Source organism: Procambarus clarkii, chromosome 48 (assembly GCF_040958095.1).
Source record: "Procambarus clarkii isolate CNS0578487 chromosome 48, FALCON_Pclarkii_2.0, whole genome shotgun sequence".
Classification (NCBI taxonomy): Eukaryota; Metazoa; Arthropoda; class Malacostraca; order Decapoda; family Cambaridae; genus Procambarus; species Procambarus clarkii.
The window spans coordinates 3,855,122-3,879,442 of NC_091197.1; the positions used below are offsets into that span (position 1 = coordinate 3,855,122).

The 24,321-nt window shown below is 48.0% G+C and overlaps 2 protein-coding genes across 2 annotated transcripts in view; one reads left to right on the forward strand and one right to left on the reverse strand.

Annotated features, from left to right (window-relative positions):
• Cad89D (cadherin 89D) overlaps positions 1-24,321 on the reverse strand; it is a 160,008-nt gene that overhangs the window by 103,749 nt on the left and 31,938 nt on the right. The window lies entirely within an intron of this gene.
• LOC138350979 (uncharacterized) lies at positions 19,125-21,289 on the forward strand. The gene is made up of 2 exons (XM_069302444.1): positions 19,125-19,165; positions 19,720-21,289. Exons 1-2 carry the CDS (start codon positions 19,125-19,127, stop codon positions 21,287-21,289), a joined length of 1,611 nt encoding a protein of 536 aa, XP_069158545.1.

Here is a 24,321-nt window from a genome sequence, read left to right on the forward strand (position 1 = left end):
AGCTGCTCTTCTCAGCCGCCTCTTTTGTAGCTGCTCTTCTCAGCCGCCTCTTTTGTAGCTGCTCTTCTCAGTCGCCTCTTTTGTAGCTGCTCTTCTCAGTCGCCTCTTTTGTAGCTGCTCTTCTCAGTCGCCTCTTTTGTAGCTGCTCTTCTCAGCCGCCTCTTTTGTAGCTGCTCTTCTCAGCCGCCTCTTTTGTGGCTGCTCTTCTCAGCCGCCTCTTTTGTAGCTGCTCTTCTCAGCCGCCTCTTTTGTAGCTGCTCTTCTCAGTCGCCTCTTTTGTAGCTGCTCTTCTCAGTCGCCTTTTCTGACCATCATGAAGTCTTTCTTGCCAGGCGTACTTTACCTTGAGGTGCTTCCGGGGCTTAGCGTCCCTGCGGCCCGGTCGTCGACCAGGCTTCCTCCAGGCGTAACTAATTTTTTTTAGGATGTTTACGATTTGGCTAGAGCAAAATATTCCTGATTGTTTTGCTAATTGGTTAACTTTGCTCATCATTGTAGTTACTTGCGTAAATAAATTCTTTGCTCTATACTGATTCTCCAGTTATGAAAAAGTGACAATTTTTTTTTTTTTTTTTTTTTTTTTTTTTGGGGGGGGGGGGGTTCTTAAATTTCTCTTTATGTTTTCAATAATTGTCTTTACATTGACTATAATTTTCTTGACATTGTCTATAATTTCATTATATTGTCTATAATTTTCTTTACATTGTCTATAATTTCATTATATTGTCTATAATTTTCTTTACATTGTCTATAATTTCATTATATTGTCTATAATTTTCTTGACATTGTCTATAATTTCATTACATTGACTATAATTTTCTTTACATTGTCTATAATTTCATTATATTGTCTATAATTTTCTTTATGTTGTCTTTATAATGCTGATATATGAGAGCTTCACAACTTGGATCATAAGACGCGGGTTCCTCGGTGGAATATCCCGTCTTTTACAACTTTTTCTTCTGTAATATGTTTCTTCATTCTCCTCTTCTTGATGGGTGATACTCCAACACTGATTTTCATATCACTATATCCTCATGTCACTATCACTCCATGTCACTTATCACTCCATGTCACTTATCACTCCATGTCACTTATCACTCCATGTCACTATCACTCCATGTCACTATCACTCCATGTCACTTATCACTCCATGTCACTTATCACTCCATGTCACTTATCACTCCATGTCACTTATCACTCCATGTCACTTATCACTCCATGTCACTTATCACTCCATGTCACTATCACTCCATGTCACTATCACTCCATGTCACTATCACTCCATGTCACTATCACTCCATGTCACTATCACTCCATGTCACTATCACTCCATGTCACTATCACTCCATGTCACTATCACTCCATGTCACTATCACTCCATGTCACTATCACTCCATGTCACTATCACTCCATGTCACTATCACTCCATGTCACTATCACTCCATGTCACTATCACTCCATGTCACTATCACTCCATGTCACTATCACTCCATGTCACTATCACTCCATGTCACTATCACTCCATGTCACTATCACTCCATGTCACTATCACTCCATGTCACTATCACTCCATGTCACTATCACTCCATGTCACTATCACTCCATGTCACTATCACTCCATGTCACTATCACTCCATGTCACTATCACTCCATGTCACTATCACTCCATGTCACTATCACTCCTCAATGGACGTGATTAGCCTTCCTCACTAAGAGAATTCCTTGTAATAGTTTTCCCTACCATTCTTACAATGGTAGAAAAACGGTATCATGTGTTCACTATTCACAATTGTTCATTATTCACAATTGTTCACTGTTCACGGTAGCACCTTCCATAAGTATTTTCAACCTGTGCTTTGACCTTTAATGTGCAGTGTGCCGCAGCACTGAGTATGAGAAAATCAGTGGAACTCTGAGAAGGAGTCGAACCTGCACACTGGGTACTCCCAAGCACACGCCTTAAACCGCTGAACCACGACTAATCCTCCTCTCACGGCTCCTACCGATTCTCTCATTCATACGTCACCTTAATGTGATTTCTTTGTGCTGTTCATTGCCACGCACTTCACAAAGTTACCACTACTCGCTGGTGTCGAGGTACAGGACTACCAGTACCTTGCACCACTAGTTGTAGTGGTTATCTTGAGATTATCTTGAGATGATTTCGGAGCTGTTTAGTGTCCCCGCGGCCCGGTCCTCGACCAGGCCTCCACCCCCAGGAAGCAGCCCGTGACAGCTGACTAACACCCAGGTACCTATTTTACTGCTAGGTAACAGGGGCATAGGGTGAAAGAAACTCTGCCCATTGTTTCTCGCCGGCGCCTGGGATCGAACCCAGGACCACAGGATCACAAGTCCAGCGTGCTGTCCGCTCGGCCGACCGGCTGTGCCTTCTACCAGTACCTTGCTCCACTAGTCTTAGTGGTAGTCCCTGCTTGTTGTTTTTGTTTTAGATTCACCTACTTGTAACAAAAAATTGCAAGCAGCACGGGCTATGGTGAGCCCGTAGTGGACTTACCTGGCACTTACCCACTAGAGTCCGTAGTGGACTCTATGGGCACTTACCCACTAGAGTCCGTAGTGGACTCTATGGGCACTTACCCACTAGAGTCCGTAGTGGACTTACCTGGCACTTACCCACTAGAGTCCGTAGTGGACTCTATGGGCACTTACCCACTAGAGTCCGTAGTGGACTCTATGGGCACTTACCCACTAGAGTCCGTAGTGGACTTACCTGGCACTTACCCACTAGAGTCCGTAGTGGACTTACCTGGCACTTACCCACTAGAGTCCGTAGTGGACTTACCTGGCACTTACCCACTAGAGTCCGTAGTGGACTTACCTGGCACTTACCCACTAGAGTCCGTAGTGGACTTACCTGGCACTTACCCACTAGAGTCCGTAGTGGACTTACCTGGCACTTACCCACTAGAGTCCGTAGTGGACTTACCTGGCACTTACCCACTAGAGTCCGTAGTGGACTCTATGGGCAAGAGCTTCCATAGTCCACACCACGGAAGCTCTAGCAAGATAGAGAAGCTGTGATACCCAATGAAAATGTGCAGAAATTTTTGATGATGCTAAATTTGTTAACTAATAGCTGGGAAAAAAAACTGTAAAAATTAAAACTTGAAGTTTAGCTTTCCTCTGAACACACACAACTATTCACAGTGAGTTTATATGTTCGTTTGTGTAGCTGAGCAGAAAATCTGGTCGTAAGTTAGGTGCTAGATGTGAAACAAATTAATGTACCAAAATTTGTGCTAAAGTTAGCTCAAAGAGAGCTAAAGTTAGCTCAAAGAGAGCTAAAGTTAGCTCAAAGAGAGCTAAAGTTAGCTCAAAGAGAACTAAAGTTAGCTCAAAGAGAACTAAAGTTAGCTCAAAGAGAACTAAAATTAGCTCAAAGAGAGCTAAAGTTAGCTCAAAGAGAGCTAAAGTTAGCTCAAAAGAGAGCTAAAGTTAGCTCAAAAGAGAGCTAAAGTTAGCTCAAAAGAGAGCTAAAGTTAGCTCAAAGAGAGCTAAATCGGCAACCTTGCCGAGAAGGTACATTTGTGGACCAGCTGACAAAACAATACTTAACCCTTATTGTTGATAATAAGTATTTTGTGAGGTAACTGCCAGCTTCGATGCCTGCCATAGGATCGAGACGTTGATTCCTTACACCTGATTCTTTTGTGTACCTAGTTCCTAGCAGTGCATAGGAACCCGGGTACTCCCAGCCTTGAGTCTTGTGTGGGCTGCAGACTGAGGCATTGACCAATACCTGGAGACATTGAGGGATGAGGGAGAGTAGAAGAGAGGTGAGGGAGAGTAGAAGAGAGGTGAGGGAGAGTAGAAGAGAAGCGAGTGAGACTAGAAGAGAGGTGAGGGAGAGGAAAGGTGTGGGAAGAAGAAGAGAGACGAGAATATCAACAACACCAGAAGCCACTCAAGCGCCAGAGACCAGACCTGATATCGTGCCAGCTTTCTCGTACAAGTTATGTACGCAGTCTTGCAGTAAATCCCCCCCCCACTTTGCACACCCCCATTCGACCCCCCCCCCCACCCCCTCCACTCTACAAGCCATGCCTCGGCCAGGCAGCACTATGCTCTCAGTAATACTGGGCTGGACAGAAGGCCTGTGACGGTGACAGTGACAACGTGCCCGTGTATATATGCGCTAAGGAATTGACAGTGAACAGATCACATAACAAAATGTTGGCAAGATTATTTATAATTAAGATCACACCTAAAATGGTTTAAGATCACATCTAAAATGGTTGAAGATCACACCTAAAATGGTTTAAGATCACACCTAAAATGGTTAAAGATCACACCTAAAATGGTTAAAGATCACACCTAAAATGGTTAAAGATCACACCTAAAATGGTTAAAGATCACACCTAAAATGATTAAAGATCACACCTAAAATGGTTGAAGATCACACCTAAAATGGTTAAAGATCACACCTAAAATGATTAAAGATCACACCTAAAATGGTTGAAGATCACACCTAAAATGGTTAAAGATCACACCTAAAATGATTAAAGATCACACCTAAAATGGTTGAAGATCACACCTAAAATAGTTTAAGATCACAAACCTTAAAAAATTATCACAAACTCTAAAAACAACTTTTCTGGTAACCAATTTATCGGATTTTTTTTTTTTTATCCTTCAGAAAACTAAATTGCCCTGAATATATTTTAGCAATAACATGTGCGGTGGGAAATAACTGTGTGAACATGTGAGAGCGTCGAGACCCCGCCTCAAGTGCAGGTGAGATTTCCTTAGTCACTTCCGATGACGGACATTTTTTTTATATTTTTTTTATATATAATTGAAAAATTGGGAATGATCGCGGAAGAAATAAAAAAAAGTCTGAATTTTGCGTGTAATTTGAGCTCCACGACCCGTTGCGTCCAGAGCCTGGCCACAGGTGGTAGTCTGAGCTCCACGACCCGTTGTGTCCAGAGCCTGGCCACAGGTGGTAGTCTGAGCTCCACGACCCGTTGCGTCCAGAGCCTGGCCACAGGTGGTAGTCAGAGCTCCACGACCCGTTGCGTCCAGAGCCTGGCCACAGGTGGTAGTCAGAGCTCCACGACCCGTTGCGTCCAGAGCTTGGCCACAGGTGGTAGTCAGAGCTCCACGACCCGTTGTGTCCAGAGCTTGGCCACAGGTGGTAGTCAGAGCTCCACGACCCGTTGCGTCCAGAGCTTGGCCACAGGTGGTAGTCAGAGCTCCACGACCCGTTGCGTCCAGAGCTTGGCCACAGGTGGTAGTCAGAGCTCCACGACCCGTTGTGTCCAGAGCCTCGCCACAGGTGGTAGTCTGAGCTCCACGACCCGTTGTGTCCAGAGCCTCGCCACAGGTGGTAGTCTGAGCTCCACGACCCGTTGTGTCCAGAGCCTCGCCACAGGTGGTAGTCTGAGCTTCACGACCCGTTGTGTCCAGAGCCTGGCCACCGGTGGTAGTCTGAGCTTCACGACCCGTTGTGTCCAGAGCCAGGCCACAAGTGGTAGTCAGAGCTCCACGACCCGTTGTGTCCAGAGCTTGGCCACAGGAACAAATTAAAGTTTGCATTAAAGTTAATGGGGAGACTCCAAGCAAGGGATGACTTTCCCAGCGCAGGCGACCGTTAACCAGTAATAGTGTCCCACGGTGGCTGGGAGAGCGCCCACACCCCCCACACCTGGCAGCTGTGGCGGTGTGGCGAGGTGTGGAGTGAGAGGGGGAGGGAGAGAGAGTGGGGGAAGAGAGGGGCTGGCGTGTACAAGGAGCAACACCGCCGGTATAGGGATAACAGAGCCATGAACGCAGCTACAGCAGCAGCAACACAGGGGGCAGATGAGTGTTGCCTCACTACGCCACTCCCTGCCTCTCTCTCTCTCTCTCTCTCTCTCTCTCTCTGAACAATTCTTTACCTTTTTTATTAACACATTTAGATACATCTGCATCTGTGCAGCTAACCTACGCTATATGAAGGGGAGTACAGTGTGTGTCAAAAAGCTAGCTACGTGATGCTAAAATCCCCATCACACAGGATGGTTAGTCATACAGAGGCATGTGATAAGTAGTCTGCACTGGCAGACTCCGGATGCATTATGAGGATATCATCATCAACACAAGAGTGAATAAGGTAGCAGTGATACTAAAAGTCCCCATCTGGCAGGATGGGTAGTCATACAGGGCCATATGTTCAGTAGCCTGCACTGGCAAATTTTGGGTGCACTATGAGGATATCTTCAAGAACACGCGAGTGAATAAGGTAATTGCAGAGCTCCAGGTACCTCATGCCAACTGATCTGAAAGGTCTAATAACTGGGCATTCGGTGATGTAATGTGGGAGATCATGCCCCAGTTCCTGTTCATAGAGTTTGCACCTGGAGTGCTCAGGATTGGGAAATCCGTCACCTGTAGCCACCTGCCACAGGTAACCCAACCTGATCCTGGCAACCACTGTGTCGCACAGTCTGGTCGACGTTTTGTGCTGCCCATTAACAAAGGTTTCAGATCTGAACAAATCATAGGCTTTTATACTGGTGTTTTCAGGTCGTTGGGAGTCAGTAATTTCTATAACGAAGCACTTTGCTGGATAAGTCTACGGGGATCACAACCAATGTGAGTGATTTAACTTCGTGAAAATCGGAGGGGGGAGTTGGGTTAGGTGACTATATTTGTTAAAGTGTGGCACTGCAGCCGACCCCGACTGGTCTATGACACTCCCCGACCCCATTTGTTTCATATGTGATAGTTGGGCGAGGCCAGCCCCCAGCCGTTTAGCCTCCATTCTTGGATAAACATGAATCTCTTAGATATAGATTATGTCGAGAGTAAATATGTAAATAAAATAAAAATAATAATTTCTGACGATAGCGACCACAATGTTAAAATGTTAGTGCTTTATCTAAGCTATAGGCACGGCAATATTGACTCTCTATTAGTCTAATGGGCGTCAAGCTTAATGGGTCAGGTGGGTAGCCTACTTGTGGGCGCTTCAGGATGACAAAACAACGACATATTCAATGATGATCAGATCGTCAGAACGGACTGATTGCCCAAACTCATCAACTGTTTTTGTTTGTATCTAAACACATTACAGGAACAGACGACTGTTCGAACTCCTGTTACCAAGCTGAGAGTTGGCAAAGTGGTGATTAGAAAATATAAATTCCTGACGGGTGGATTCGAACACCACTCCCCCCCTCCCCCCATGCCGCCAGAAAACTGTCAACAGAGGCGGAAATCGGCAGGATTTTTTTTTCAACTGTAGGGTTGAAGCCAACGCGGGTCTTTTAATCTGTGGCTGACCTACCTTGTGTCTGCATAACTGTCCTGGTTACCCGACCATCCCCCCCCCCTAGCACACGACCCGTCAATCATGTTAACCCCCCCCCCCCCGTCCCAAATTACTTTCAGGCGTACAATAAGAACATAAGAACATAAGAACAAAGGTAACTGCAGAAGGCCTATTGGCCCATACGAGGCAGCTCCTATCTATAACCTCCCAATCCCACTCATATACTTGTCCAACCCGCGCTTGAAACAATCGAGGGACCCCACCTCCACCACGTTACGCGGCAATTGGTTCCAATAGAGGCGACACCTGCCAAGGCTGCCCCCAGGACTCGATCCCGGGTCGTCTCCCCCACAGGCCAGCGAACGATGGCTTTAACCCCGACACAGCACAAACAGCTGTTGACGGATTTGAGAGAATTTAGTATTTTCCATCCCCCCTGAGAGGCAAGTGCACTCAATCGGTGACCGCGAGTATGCTCAATCACGCTAAATACCGTCATTCCGGAGCGTTAGCGCACACTTTCCCTCCCCAGCTCTTGGCCAACAAGGGGTGACTTGCGGTGGCGGACAACCTTGTCTTGCTCCTTAGCGGTGACGGCTTCGTAACACCGCGCACCACCACAGCCGCTCTCATTATCATCAAGCACATGATCTTGGACTCAAAAATATTAGAAAGTAAGATGCAACCAATGACCACACGAGAAACACCTGCAAAGCGTACAACACAGGAAACACCTGCATAGCGTACAACACAGGAAACACCTGCAAAGTGTACAACACAGGAAACACCTGCAAAGTGTACAACACAGGAAACACCTGCAAAGTGTACAACACAGGAAACACTTGCAAAGTGTACAACACAGGAAACACCTACAAAGTGTACAACACAAGAAACACCTGCATAACGTACAACACAGGAAACACGAAACACCTGCATAACGTACAACACAGGAAACACCTGCATAGCGTACAACACAGGAAACACCTGCATAGCGTACAACACAGGAAACACCTGCATAGCGTACAACACAGGAAACACCTGCATAGCATTCGGTCAGTTCCGAACGCTATCAGTTCGGTCACAAACTTAGAAGTTCGGTCATCTCCTCCCCCCCTCCCCCTCGCGACAATAGCATTGAATTGTAAAGTATATGGAAGAGGAACAAAAGTATACCACCAGACTTGTCAAAAGTATAACAAAAGTATAAAGCCTTTTGTGGTTTAGCACCCACAGAAGGCTCCCCCCCATGCTGCTGCTTTACTCCCTGATGTGTAGGCATGCAGCCAATGCATTGTCGGAAAGAGAATGTAACAGTGCTCGGAGTTATCTAGAAGGCTTTCGACAAAGTCTGACACACACACACACACACAGAAGAGTGTGTGTGTTAGGGTTAGGGGGAGACATGATCAGGGTTAGGGTTAGTGACAGAAGAGTTAGGGGGGACATGATCACCACATTCAAGATTCTGAAGGGAATTGATAGGGTAGATAAAGACAGGCTATTTAACACAAGGGGCACACGCACAAGGGGACACAGGTGGAAACTGAGTGCCCAAATGAGCCTCAGAGATATTAGAAAGAACTTTTTTACTGTCAGAGTGGTTGACAAATGGAATGCATTAGGAAGTGATGTGATGGAGGCTGAATCCATACACAGTTTCAAGTGTAGATATGATAGAGCCCAGAAGGCTCAGGAACCTGTACACCAGTTGATTGACAGTTGAGAGGCGGGACCAAACAGCCTGAGCTCAACCCCCGCAAGCACAATTAGGTGAGCACACACACACACACACACAAACACACACACACACACACACACAAACACACACACACACACACACACACACACACCCACCAGCTTTGCTTGATCTGATATTTACCCTAAATGAGTCGGATATAAGGGAAGTTAAGTTGGAAGCCCCCTTGGGAATGAGTGATCATAGTGTATTGAGCTAGGAATTATCTCCCCCGAAAAAGAACTGGGAAACAAAGGGCTGGCGTACCGAAAGGGAAACTATGAGGAGATGAATAAATTCCTATGGGATATACATTGGGACACAGAACTCGGAACCAAGTCCGTACAAGACATGATGGACTATGTCACCCAAAAGTGTCAGGAGGCTGATAGCAGGTTTATCCCAGCCCGACAGGAAAAAAACGAGAAGCATAAGAAGAATCCGTAGTTTAATAAGGAATGTATGAAAGCAAAGGAGCCGAACAAAAAGGCGTGGAGGAACTTCCGTAATAACAGAACACCAGAAAGTAGAGAGAGATGCCAGAGAACCAGGAACGAGTATGTCAGTGTGAGAAGAGCAGCTGAGAAATGGTATGAAAATGATAAAGCTAATAAAGCCAAGACCGAACCAAAGCTACTCCACAGTCACATCAGGAGGAAGACAACAGTGAGGCAACAGGTGATGAAACTTAGAACAGGCGAGGACAGGTATTCAGAGAAAGACAAAGAGGTGTGTGTGAAGAACTAAACAAGAGGTTCCAGGAGGTCTTTACAATAGAACAAGGAGAGGTCACGGCGCTAGGAGAGATGGCAGCAAACTAGGCGACCTTGAAAAGGTTCGAAATTACAAGAGATGAGGCAAGCACAATTATGTGAGTACAATTAGGTGAATACATCACGAGCAAAGTTCCGAACAAAACCTCAGAAGGACCTCACCACTACTGACCAACTTCTCCAAGACGTGAGCCGAACACACACACTTCCTCAGGGATCATTACCCCTGGGACACACTTCCTCGGGGATCATTACCCCTGGGACACACTTCCTCGGGGATCATTACCCCTGGGACACACTTCCTCGGGGATCATTACCCCTGGGAAGCACCGCACTCCACTCGCCCACAAACACAGTTAACAATATAAACAAATCAACAGCGCCAGTAAAACGCAAAAAAAAAAAAAAATGCACGGGAAAAAAATAAAAATTCTTTGGCATGCCGAGAGAAATAGAGCGTAGGTTTAATACCTGGTGTATATCGCCTTTAGCGGAGTGTGGAGGTAATGCTGCGTGCACGCCACTCTCCCTCACAGCCGCACGTGCACGCCACTCACTCACTGCCGCACGTGCACGCCACTCTCCCTCACTGCCGCACGTGCACGCCACTCTCACTCCCTACCGCACGTGCACGCCACTCTCACTCCCTACCGCACGTGCACGCCACTCTCACTCACAGCCGCACGTGCATGCCACTCTCACTCCCTACCGCACGTGCACGCCACTCTCACTCCCTACCGCACGTGCATGCCACTCTCTCTCTCTCTCTCTCTCTCTCTCGATACCATGCAACCTGTGCATGCCGTCTGCACTGGTCGGTAGTCCAAGCTCTTGCACGAATATTGGCACCTTATTCAGTTCGTTCAACCACCCAGCCCCACCAGCAGTGACTTTCACATCCAGGAAGGCTCTTTCCATAGCTATTGTGCATTTATGCTTACGAAACCTCTACATCTTTCTTCAATCATGAAGGAGCCGTTTACAATTAATCAAACGGTTTTATGAGTCCAGATGCACTAGGAGGTTGTTTATAACAATAATAACCTCGGATTGTGAAGTTTCTAGGTTCGTAAACTGTTTAATAAATGTAAAAACAAACTCGCCATAAACGTTGATTGATGCACTGGTTTCGTAGTGGTTGTGTTTGACAAGACCTGGCCCAGGGGACCTTACTCGTAAGATCGGGATGTGCTTGCAGGCACACACGCTGCTCCTGGTCAACCCGTTCTCTCTACCTATACACTTAATGTTTCAGCCGAACCTGCCAATCCGTTAGAAATGCAACATATTAGTACAAATTGAAGCACCGTAGCGTTGTTGTTTTCTATGCATCGGCTGCTTCGAGACACACAAACACATACACACACACACACACACACACACACACACACACACACACACACATGGGATGAGAGGAAACGATGACCTAGTGAGACTCGACCTGGTCTTCACTCTGAACGACTCCGACATAAGAGAAATCGGGTTTGAGACCCCAGTAGGAATGAGCGACCACAGTGTACTGGCGTTTGAGTACCTGATTGAAGAAGGATTATTGAACTCGAGGAGGGATACTGAAAACAAAAGGCTGGCATTCCGAAAGGAAAACTATGAGGAGATAAGAAAATTCTTAACAAATATAACATGAGAAACAGCTAAGGGGTAAGACGGCCCAAGACATGATGGACTACATCACGCAGAAGTGAAAGGAGGCAGCAAACAAATTTGTCCCGGTCCGAAAGGAAAACAATGAAATGAAGATGAGAAACCCATGGGATAATCAGAGATGTAGGATAGCTAAGCAGCAAAGTAAAAGGGCGTGGAGAAACTATAAAAATAACAGGACACTTGAGAGCAGAGAAAGATACCAGAGTGCCAGGAATAAATATGTCAGGTTGAGAAGAGAGGCAGAAGGAGAATACGAAAATGACATCGCAAGCAAGGCAAAGACTCAGCCTAAACTGCTACACAGCCACATCAGGAGAAATACAACAGTAAAGGAGCAGATAATGAAATTGAGGATAGGGGCAGACGGATTCACTACAAACGACAAGTGTGCGAGGAACTGAATAAGAAATTCCAGGAGGTCTTCACTTTAGAGCAAGGAGAAGCTCCAGAAATAAGAGAGGGAGTAATTAACCTTGATCCACTAGAAGAGTTTGAGATTACCAGTGGGGAAGGAAGGAAGCTTTTACTAGAGTTGGATGTGACAAAGGCTATAGGCCCAGATTAAATCTTCCCTTGGATACTTAAGGAAGGAGCAGAAGAATTCTGACTGCCACACTCCATAGTGTATACCGAATCACTGGCAACAGGGCAACTGCCAAGAATTTGGAAAACGGGTAATGTAGTCCCGATATACAAGAAAGGGGATAGACAGGAAGCACTGAACTACAGGCCAGTGTCCCTAACTTGCATAAGATTCAAGCTGACGGAGAAGATTGTGCGAAAAAAGCTAATGGAACATCTGGAGCGAAAGAACTTTGTAACAAAGCATCAACATGGGTTCAGGGATGGCAAGTCCTGCCTCATAGGATTAATTGAATTCTACGACCAGGCAATAAAATCAGGCAAGAAAGAGGGGTGGGCAGACTGCATAATTTTGGATTGCCAGAAAGCCTTTCACACAGTACCACACAAGAGGTTAGTGAAAAAGCTGGAGATGCAGGCAGGAGTGAAAGGGAGGGCACTCCATTGGATAAGGGAGGACCTAAGCAACAAAAGACAGCGAGTCAGTGTGAGGGGTGAGGTCTCAGATTGGCGGGACGTCACCAGTGGAGTCCCGCAGGGGTCAGTCCTTGAACCTATACTGTTTCTGATATATGTAAACGATCTCTCAGAGGGTATAGAATCGTTCCTCTCACTGATTGGTGATGATGCAAAAATTATGAGGAGGATTAAAACAGAGGATGATAGTATGAGGCTACAAGATGACCTAGACAGACTGAGTGAATGGTCCAACAAATGGCTGTTAAAAATAATGAAACGAAGCGGTGGAAACAGGAGGCCAGACACAGGATACAGAATAGGAGATGAAGTACTTCATAAAACGGACAGAGAGAAAGATCTAAGAGTTGATATCACACCAAACATGTCTCCTGAAGCCCACATAAAAAGAATTACTTCTGCATACGCGAGGCTGGCAAACATCAGAACAGCGTTCAGGAACCTGTGTAAGGAATCATTCAGAACCCTGTATACCACATACGCAAGACCAATCCTGGAGTACGCGGCCCCAGCATGGAGCCCGTACCTTGTCAAGCACAAGACGAAGCAGGAAAAAGTTCAGAGGTATGCCACTAGGCTAGTCCCAGAACTAAGAGGCATGAGTTACGAGGAAAGGCTGCGGGAAATTCATCTCACGACACTGGAAGACAGAAGAGTAATGGGAGACATGATCACTACCTACAAAATTCTCAGGGGAATTGACAGGGTAGATAAGGATAAACTGTTTAACACGGGTAGTACGCGAACAAGGGGACACAGGTGGAAACTGAGTACCCAAATGAGTCACAGGGACGTTAGAAAGAACTTTTTCAGTGTCAGAGTAGTTGACAGGTGGAATGCATTAGGCAGTGATGTGGTGGAGGCTGACTCCATACACAGTTTCAAATGTAGACATGATAGAGCCCAGTAGGCTCAGGAACCTGAACATCAGTTGATTGACTGTTGAGAGGCGGGACCAAAGAGCCAGAGCTCAACCCCCACAAGCACAATTAGGTGAGTACGCACACACGTTCAAAGCGTTATATGACAAAGAGTGCTGGGAAGACGGGACACCACGAGTGTAGCTCTCATCCTGTAACTACACTTTGGTAATTACACACACACCTTCAGGAGGCGGCAGGTTGACGGGGCCCTCGGTAGGGTCAAGGCAGGTCCTCGTCAACAATGGATATTCTAAATGGTCGGAGACATTAGATGGAACATGAACCTCCATACAACCTCCGATGAAGAGCTTGAAACTCCAGAATCTTTTAGCCAATCGCCGCTAGCACATTCCTATTGGCCAATCGCTGCCAGCGACACACACACACATTTCCGGGACAGACAGAAATGGACTCTGTCACCGCCCCCAAGCGGCGACAGAGTCCGTTATGATTCTGTACAATAGCCAGTTGATGCGTTACTTCACCAAGGTCAGTGTGTGAGTGTGTCTGCCCTGGGCGTCATATGGAACCAGGCGAGTGGAGCTTACACCATCATAGACCTCCCCCCCCCCAACACACACACACACACACACACACACACACGAAAATTTTCGAAATGACGTTGTTTCGGTTGGGTTTGGACCATCATGAAGTCGTGTAAAAACGAATGATTGATGAAGATTAAGCCACCTAAGAGGTAGCACGGGCATGAATAGCCCCTAATGTCAGTAAAGACAGTTTGTTGTTGTTGTTTTAGATTTAGCTAGTCAGAGCAAGTTGTCCATGTAGCACGGGCTATGGTGAGCCCTTAACCGAGTTCGGTTATTCGCGATAACCTTGTTTCTGTGATATTTGGGTCTAAGTTTAAAATGGAGGAGGGGATTCCTCCTTTTTCCCTGTTTGTTTATCGCTTCTGTTTTAGTGCACTGCTTTTAGTCTTGTTTTATTAACATTATCTTGGAAGCGGATGTAGATGCAGAATGTGCACTAGTGAGTAACATTCCTCAACGGCTTTTCTAATCATTGTAGTGGCTGTGGAATGTGCATCTAATGCAGCTGCTGTCGTTGGATTAATGTTGAGTTTGATGCGCAGAGCTTCAGTAGCTTCACATTCCAGTAAGTAGTGCAATAGTGGCGCCTCTGCTTCAGTTCCACAGATGTGACACTCTTTAACTATTGGGTTCATTACCTCCCAGCAGCACTTGTAACCAAGTCTGAGTCTGTGTATGGCTACTGCAATGTCTCTGGATATCTTTTTGTCAGGCTTGAAAGAGGAGTACCCAGTGGCTTGTTCGTACCATATCGCAGTGGATCTTCCTTCCGCTACTTTGGCTCTGTGGCGACTTTTGATAGTTGAGAATATTTTCTTCTTGATTTGCTCCATAATCTGTGAGAAACTTGGAGGTATTTGTTCCTGTACAACAGGTAGAGCAGTGACAGTTGTTGCTAGTGAGTCTGCCTTTTCATTACCATCTATGCCAATGTGACTTGGTATCCAATTTAGGGTGATTGACAGCCCTAGATTATGGGCATCTTTTCCTATATGTAGGATTTCTGTGAAGAGTTGTATATTATCTCTGTGCTGACTGGATAACAATGCCTGGAGCGAAGATTCAGAGTCGGTATGAATGATGACATCATGTAAATTATTCTCAATTGTATAGTTTATTGCCTCCTTCAGGGCATATAATTCTGTTTGCAATGTTGAGCACCCACTATTCATGCTTCAGTAAGCTTCATGGTTGGTAGTGTAAACTGCTGCCCCAACAGAACCTCTTTCTTGATCAACTGATCCGTCTCTGAAGATGTGAGTCGTTGTAGGTCTTGAGATGGTTTGGATTTGTTGTTCTATAACTGCTTTGAGCCTCTGCGAGTCATATGGTGATTTTTTAACTGGTAATCCTTCAATGATTATCTTTAGACTCGCTTCTTCCCACTGAGGAGGCTGCCGAAAGTGTTGATATGGTCTATCTTCCCCATTATTTTTGATGGTCCATTTCAGGTCCACTTTCTCTAGAATCTTGACCAGATTATCCATTCATAAGCTTGTTCTATATTGAAAGTTTTTCTGAAAGGATCTCTGAATGCTGTCTTTGATTGTCAGTCTGCCGGTTGTTCCAAAAAGTTTTGCTGTTATGGTGGCTATCCTTTGTTGCATCCTGTTTTCTAATGCTGGTAAATTGGTTTCCATTCTAAGGTTCTCTCTACGCGTCCATATAGGTGCTCCCAGCATTGTTCTCACAGCATCATTTTGAGACACTTCCAGTTTCTCCCACTGGTTATCACTGAGGGATGTACGAGCAGGAGCAGCATAGTCGATGAGTGACCTAACTGCTTGAACGTAGTACATTTTGAGTACTGGTAGAGATGCACCCTCTCTAAGACTGGTCAGAGAGCGCAAAGTTGAGTTTCTGGCTTTACAGCGTTGCCGAAGATATTCAATTTCTTGAGTGAATTTCAACTGGTTGTCTATTATGACTCCTAGGTATTAAAGAGAGGTAACCCACTCAATTTCATGTCCTTGTATTGCCAGTCTGATGTCTTGAGTTCTCATTTTAACAGCCATAGCTTTTGTTTTATTGCTGTTTATTTTCACTGCTATGCGTTCCGCTTCCCTGCTCATAATATCTAGGCATTTTTGTGCATGGTTCCTTGCACCTTTGCCATTGATGATGACCACAAAGTCGTCTGCATAGTTAAGAAGTTTGGCTTTTGGTAGCTTGAGCTTCATGAATTGTTCCATGAGACAGTTGAAGAGGAAGGGGCTTAGTATTCCTCCCTGCGGGGTCCCATTTTCCAGCCTCTTTGAGGTCGATGTTTTTCCTTGGAATTTGACTTTAGCTTCTCGGTTAAGCAGGCTTCCTTTGGCAAAGGCAAGAGCGTGTCCTTTGGTTTCCTTATCCACAAGGCAGCACAGTGTAGCTGGAGCACTGGCTAACTCGAAGGCTTTTTCAAGGTCTAGAAAAATAAGGATTCCAGGTTTGTCATTGATTTGATCCAGGAGGGAGGTAAGGCATTCTGTGGTTCCAACACCTTTTCTGTAAGCAAACATATTTTGGTGTAGTGGATTGGCTTTCCATTCAATTCGATTAAGGGCCATTCTTTCTGCAGTTTTGGCCAGACGGCTTGTTAATGATGTGTCTTGGATTTCCTGGGTCTTTAGGTCTTGGAATGGGAACTATAATTGCACTGTTCCAAGAGAGTGGTCGAGTTCTTGTCACCTATACTCTGTTGATGAGATTCAAGAAGGCTTCTTCACCCTTCTCTCCTAGCTTGGCTAGCATGTTGTAAGTGATTTTGTCCTCGCCTGGAGCTGTATTTTTAGTTTTCTTTGTAGCACTTCTGAGTTCTTTCAGATTGAAAGGTTGGTCTAGTTCGTCAGGTAAGGCTAAAGCATCATCTATTTTTTTCCATCTTGCTGCTTGAAGTCTTTGTTGGTGAGTCAGAGTTGCTTGAGGAAGTCGAGTGGAACTGGCTCTTGAAGCAAAGAGATTTGCTAACTTTTCTGCTTCTTGCTCTGGATGAACATGGTGCGGCGGAGCAGGAGGCGATTTTCCTTTGGCCTTGTTGATCTGCCTCCAGATGTTGCCCAAGGATGTAGGCTGATTTAGCTTGGCACACCACTCGAGCCATTTTTCTTCTCTGATTTTTGCTGTTTCTTCGTGTACATGATCTCGGACAGCTCTAAGAAGTCCTAGATTAGCTTCGGTTCTACCTCTTCTGAAATTCTTTCGTGCACGATTTAGTCTGTCATTTAGCTCTTTGATCCTATCACAGTAATACCAATGGTCCTTGTGTTGTTGGGTAATTGTTTTCCTCTTGGGGATGGCGTGATTTGCTGCTCTATGTATTGCATTTACTAAATATTTTTCCATTTCTTCAGGGTTGTCAGGAGGAGTGTGTTACTGTGTTGTAGACAGTCAATATGTAAGGAAGGAATGTGAGGTGAAAGGCCTGAAGGCTGATGTATACCATAAGAGTTGATGTATACCATAAGAGTTGATGTATACCATAAGAGTTGATGTATACCATAAGAGTTGATGTATACCATAAGAGTTGATGTATACCATACAAGTTAACGTATATCACAGAGTGTGGGACGATAAGTGAAAAGGTTAGAAGTATTCCATAGGAGTTAATAGGAATTTTTAAAACTGAGAAAGGTGAAATGGCAAAGAAAAAGATAAAACAGAGACGCTTTACCTTACTTATCCAACCACTTGGACTCGACGGTAAGCGGTAGCCTCGCGTCTCGCAGGTCTGGGTTCGATCCCCAACGGTCCAAGTGGTTGGTCATCATTCTCGGTCTCCTACCTATCCCAGCTCATTGCCTCATATGCCATCTTAGTTCTATATAGTAGCCAAAACTCACAGTTTTCTTCTGATAATTTTCTTCTCTCTTTATCTTGTCTTGATTCATTTAGTTTCCTAAGACGTTCCCGAATCTTTCTTGTTCAGAAGAAAGTCAATTTATTCTTCTGTTCATAAATGATCAGAGATCCGTGTCATTAGTCAATGGTTTCGCGTTTAATAATTAAATAATTTACGTTAACTTCTGGGTGACTACATAACACATGGAAGGGATATGAGGACAGCAACAGTTTCGTTCCTTGCAGGGCTGGAGTTCGATCCCCGATGGTTCAAGTGGCTGGGAATCATTCCCTTCATTCTGGCCAATATCCCTCGCTTCTTGTTCTTGTATGCCCGTATAAATGCCATTTAGACATTGAATTAGACCTTTCTGCAGATAATTACATTACTTAGTCTTTAGCTTAAGTTTTCAGATTTATCTTAACTACCGGAAGAGTCAGGCCGGAGTGAACCGGATTGCGAGGATCAAAGCCTAAAACAATATTAGTCTGTCTCTTATCCTTTAAATATAACCCCCCTATGCAGGCGATGAGCCACAATAACGTGATTGAAGTATGTTGACGAGACCACACACTAGAAGGTGAAGGGACGACGACGTTTCGGTCCGACCTGGACCATTCTCAAGTCGATCATCCTGGACCATTCTCAAATCGACTTGAGAATGGTCCAGGACGGACCGAAACGTCGTCGTCCCTTCACCTCCTAGTGTGTGGTCTGGTCAATATAACCCCCCTATTCCCCCCCCCCCCTAAACTATACTCGGCAGAAATCCAAGATGATAGTGCACACAATCCTTGTCAGCCCCCCTCCCCCCTACTGTAGGGAAAGGGGGAGTGCACCTGGGGATGGGGGGGGGGTGAGAGCTAACCAGGACGTGAAGACAGTCAATGTAACACTTTACCGTCACTGACCTCTTGTGTGACACACCACAGCTCGGGGGGGGGGGGGGCGTGACACCCTCACCTACCAAGTGTAGCAGTTGCTTGAGACGCAAGAAACACCAAGTGTAGCATCCTACACCTCAATGGGGTGTAGAGAGGGTCTCCTACCTACACCTCAAGGGGGTGTAGGGACGTCCCCATACACCCCCAGGAGAGTGGAGAGACACCCTCGCCTTTCCCAACAATTCCTAGACTCGCTGACTGAGGAAACAACATAACCACTCCTCTATATAACTACCACCACCATCTGAGCCTACAGTTACCTGTTGTTTACAACCCCCCTCACCCCCTCTCTCCCATCTTACTCAGCACAGTTACTCACTGTCGTAATTACTCAATTACCTCACCAACATAATCGTCAGCAGTGGGAATACAATGATAATTTTATTAGCTCGTAAACGGCCAGATCTAACAAGGTGTGTTGAGGTGATCTGTGTACAGGTGGAGGCGTGTTGAACACTGAGCACCACCAACATCCAGGTGGTGGCGTGTTGAACACTGAGCACCACCAACATCCAGGTGGTGGCGTGTTGAACACTGAGCACCACCAATACCCAGGTGGAGGCTTGGTGAACACAGAGCACCACCAATACCCAGGTGGAGGCGTGTTGAACACAGAGCACCACCAACACCCAGGTGGTGGCGTGTTGAACACAGAGCACCACCAACACCCAGGTGGTGGCGTGTTGAACACAGAGCACCACCAACACCCAGGTGGTGGCGTGTTGAACACAGAGCACCACCAACATCCAGGTGGAGGCGTGTTGAACACAGAGCACCACCAACACCCAGGTGGTGGCGTGTTGAACACAGAGCACCACCAACACCCAGGACGAGGCGTGGTGAACACAGAGCACCACCAAGACCCAAAACAAAAGGTAAATGTCGCCAATGCCTTTACATAACTCCTTGATGACTGTCGGTTCCAACGCTCTCAATATTAAGGCAAGACGTAAACGTCTCCTTCAAGGAACCTGACAATTGACAAGAAATTGCTGGTGCACAAGACGGTGCTGGTGCACAAGACGCTACTGGTGCACAAGACGCTACTGGTGCACAAGACGGTGCTGGTGCACAAGACGCTGCTGGTGTACAAGACGCTGCTGGTGTACAAGACGGTGCTGGTGTACAAGACGGTGCTGGTGCACAAGACGCTGCTGGTGTACAAGACGCTGCTGGTGTACAAGACGCTGCTGGTGTACAAGACGGTGCTGGTGTACAAGACGCTGCTGGTGCACAAGACGGTGCTGGTGCACAAGACGGTGCTGGTGCACAAGACGCTACTGGTGCACAAGACGCTACCGGTGCACAAGACGCTACCGATGCACAAGACGCTACTGGTGCACAAGACGCTACCGGTGCACAAGACGCTACCGATGCACAAGACGCTACTGGTGCACAAGACGCTACCGGTGCACAAGACGCTGCCGGTGCACAAGACGCTACCGGTGCACAAGACGCTACTGGTGCACAAGACGCTACCGGTGCACAAGACGCTACCGGTGCACAAGACGCTACTGGTGCACAAGACGCTACCGGTGCACAAGACGCTACCGGTGCACAAGACGCTACCGGTGCACAAGACGCTACCGGTGCACAAGACGCTACCGGTGCACAAGACGCTACCGGTGCACAAGACGCTACCGGTGCACAAGACGCTACCGGTGCACAAGACGCTACTGGTGCACAAGACGCTACTGGTGCACAAGACGCTACCGGTGCACAAGACGCTACCGGTGCACAAGACGCTACTGGTGCACAAGACGCTGCTGGTGCACAAGACGCTACCGGTGCACAAGACGCTACCGGTGCACAAGACGCTACTGGTGCACAAGACGCTACTGGTGCACAAGACGCTACTGGTGCACAAGACGCTACTGGTGCACAAGACGCTACTGGTGCACAAGACGCTACCGGTGCACAAGACGCTACCGGTGCACAAGACGCTACTGGTGCACAAGACGCTGCTGGTGCACAAGACGCTACCGGTGCACAAGACGCTACTGGTGCACAAGACGCTACTGGTGCACAAGACGCTACCGGTGCACAAGACGCTACCGGTGCACAAGACGCTACCGGTGCACAAGACGCTACCGGTGCACAAGACGCTACCGGTGCACAAGACGCTACCGGTGCACAAGACGCTACCGGTGCACAAGACGCTACCGGTGCACAAGACGCTACCGGTGCACAAGACGCTACCGGTGCACAAGACGCTACCGGTGCACAAGACGCTACCGGTGCACAAGACGCTACCGGTGCACAAGACGCTACCGGTGCACAAGACGCTACCGGTGCACAAGACGCTGCTGGTGCACAAGACGCCACTGGTTCATGGCCTGGCTGTCCAAAGTGACAATCAAAAAATACATTTACGAATACATTCAAGTAAAATATTACTTACAATACACTTTGTATTACACAGTGTGAGAACTGTGGAGGGACGAGTCTGTAAGGTCGTCAGCCCCGTACACCACACAGATATTTCCGCCAGACACCCTAGTACAAAAAGCCGCTGGGCGTCACCCACAACAGGCTGAGCGAACACACACACACACACACACACACACACACACACACACACACACACACACACACACACACACACACACACACACACACACACACACAAGGCCGCGCACGCACACCTGGACTGCGTTCACACACAGCACACCACTGGCACCTGTGGTTACTTATACAGCTGCTGAAGCTGCTAGAAAGACTTGAACAGCTGCACAACCTTCCCCTTACCCTTCACTACCTTCCCTCTTACCCTTCACAACCTTCCCTCTTACCCTTCACAACCTTCCCCTTACCCTTCACCACCTTCCCTTACCCTTCACCACCTTCCCCCTTACCCATCAACACCTTCCCTTACCCATCAACACCTTCCCTTACCCTTCACCACCTTCCCTTACCCTTCACCACCTTCCCCTTACCCTTCACTACCTTCCCCTTACCCTTCACCACCTTCCCCTTACCCTTCACTACCTTCCCCTTACCCTTCACTACCTTCCCCTTACCCTTCACCACCTTCCCCTTTCCCTTCACCACCTTCCCCTTTCCCTTCATCACCTTCCCTTACCCTTCACTACCTTCCCCTTACCCTTCACCACCTTCCCTTACCCTTCACCACCTTCCCCTTACCCTTCACTACCTTCCCCTTACCCTTCACCACCTTCCCTTACCCTTCACTACCTTCCCCTTACCCTTCACCACCTTCCCCGTACCCTTCACCACCTTCCCCTTACCCTTCACCACCTTCCCTTACCCTTCACCACCTTCCCCTTACCCTTCACCACCTTCCCCTTACCCTTCACCACCTTCCCTTACCCTTCACCACCTTCCTCTTACCCTTCACCACCTTCCCTTACCCTTCACCACCTTCCCCTTACCCTTCACCACCTTCCCCTTACCCTTCACCACCTTCCCTTACCCTTCACCACCTTCCCCTTACCCTTCACCACCTTCCCTTACCCTTCACCACCTTCCCCTTACCCTTCACCACCTTCCCTTAACCTTCACCACCTTCCCTTACCCTTCACTACCTTCCCCTTCCCCTTCACCACCTTCCCCTTACCCTTCACCACCTCCCCTTACGCTTCGCCACCTTCCCTTACGCTTCGCCATCTTCCCTTACGCTTCGCCATCTTCCCTTACCCTTCACTACCTTCCCCTTACCCTTCACCACCTCCCCTTACCCTTCACTACCTTCCCCTTACCCTTCACCACCTTCCCCTTACCCTTCACCACCTCCCCTTACGCTTCGCCACCTTCCCTTACGCTTCGCCACCTTCCCTTACGCTTCGCCACCTTCCCTTACCCTTCACTTCCATCCCCTTACCCTTCACCACCTTCCCCTTACCCTTCACCACCTCCCCTTACGCTTCGCCACCTTCCCTTACGCTTCGCCACCTTCCCTTACGCTTCGCCATCTTCCCTTACCCTTCACTACCTTCCCCTTACCCTTCACTACCTTCCCCTTACCCTTCACCACCTTCCCCTTACCCTTCACTACCTTCCCCTTACCCTTCACTACCTTCCCCTTACCCTTCACCACCTTCCCCTTTCCCTTCACCACCTTCCCCTTTCCCTTCATCACCTTCCCTTACCCTTCACTACCTTCCCCTTACCCTTCACCACCTTCCCCTTTCCCTTCACCACCTTCCCCTTTCCCTTCATCACCTTCCCTTACCCTTCACTACCTTCCCCTTACCCTTCACCACCTTCCCTTACCCTTCACTACCTTCCCCTTACCCTTCACCACCTTCCCTTACCCTTCACTACCTTCCCCTTACCCTTCACCACCTTCCCCTTACCCTTCACCACCTTCCCCTTACCCTTCACCACCTTCCCCTTACCCTTCACCACCTTCCCCTTACCCTTCACCACCTTCCCCTTACCCTTCACCACCTTCCCTTACCCTTCACTACCTTCCCCTTACCCTTCACCACCTTCCCCTTACCCTTCACCACCTTCCCCCTTACCCTTCACCACCTTCCCCCTTACCCTTCACCACCTTCCCCTTACCCTTCACCACCTTCCCCTTACCCTTCAGTAACCGGTCCTCCACAATCCTCCTATGTTGCTATATTACAACCGCTTGCTAACGCTCCTAACCGCTTGCGACCGCTCGCTACCGGTGCGGTCTCAGGCCCGGCCGCTCCTTAGGCAATCACCGCAAACTTGGCCATTGTATTTTAACGACTAATTCGCCGTCCTTCGCCTGTCAAGAGTCGCCTTGTTACAGTGTCTGGACCCGCGGTCAAGCCCGTCTCTTGGGTCTTGGAGACGTAATAAAGGAAATATGTCCTAGTTTATGTTTCAGTATAAGATGGAAAATGTGGGGAATGGGTCCGGTTGTGTGGTGGGGGGTTGTGGGGGTGGTTGTGAGGGTGGTTGTGAGGGTGGTTGTGGGGGGTGGTTGTGGGGGGTGTTGTGGGGGGTTGTGGGGGTGGTTGTGAGGGTGGTTGTGGGGGGTGGTTGTGGGGGGTGTTGTGGGGGGTTGTGGGGGTGGTTGTGAGGGTGGTTGTGGGGGTGGTTGTGGGGGGTGTTGGGGTGGTTGTGGGGGGTGTTGGGGTGGTTGTGGGGGTGTTGGGGTGGTTGTGGGGGGTGGTTGTAAGGGGTGGTTGTGGTGGGGTGGTTGTGGGGGGGGGGGTTGTGGGGGGAGGTGGTTGTGGGGGGGGTTGTGGGGGGGGGTTGTGGGGGGGTTGTGGGGGGGTGGTTGTGGGGGGTGGATGTGGGGGGGGTGGTTGTGGGGGTGGTTGTGGGGGGTGGTTGTGGGGGGTGGTTGTGGGGGTGGTTGTGGGGGGTGGTTGTGGGGGGTGGTTGTCGGGGTTGTGGGGGGTGGTGGTTGTGGGGGGTGCATGTGGGGGGTGGTTGTGGGGGTGGTTGTGGGGGGTGGTTGGGGGGTGGTTGTCGGGGTTGTGGGGGGTGGTGGTTGTGGGGGGTGGTGGTTGTGGGGGGGGGGTTGTGGGGGGTGGTTGTGGGGGGGTGGTTGTGGGGGGAGGGGTTTGTGGGGGGAGGGGGTTGTGGGGGGAGGGGGTGGTTGTGGGGGGAGGGGGTTGTGGGG

What these genes read in the sequence shown, in the direction of transcription:
- LOC138350979 (XM_069302444.1), top strand. Translation starts at nt 19,125, where the DNA reads ATGATAATTTTATTAGCTCGTAAACGGCCAGATCTAACAAG. An exon ending in AAACGGCCAGATCTAACAAG is followed by an intron (nt 19,166 to 19,719) that starts GTGTGTTGAGGT and finishes GTCTCCTTCAAG; the next exon opens with GAACCTGACAATTGACAAGA.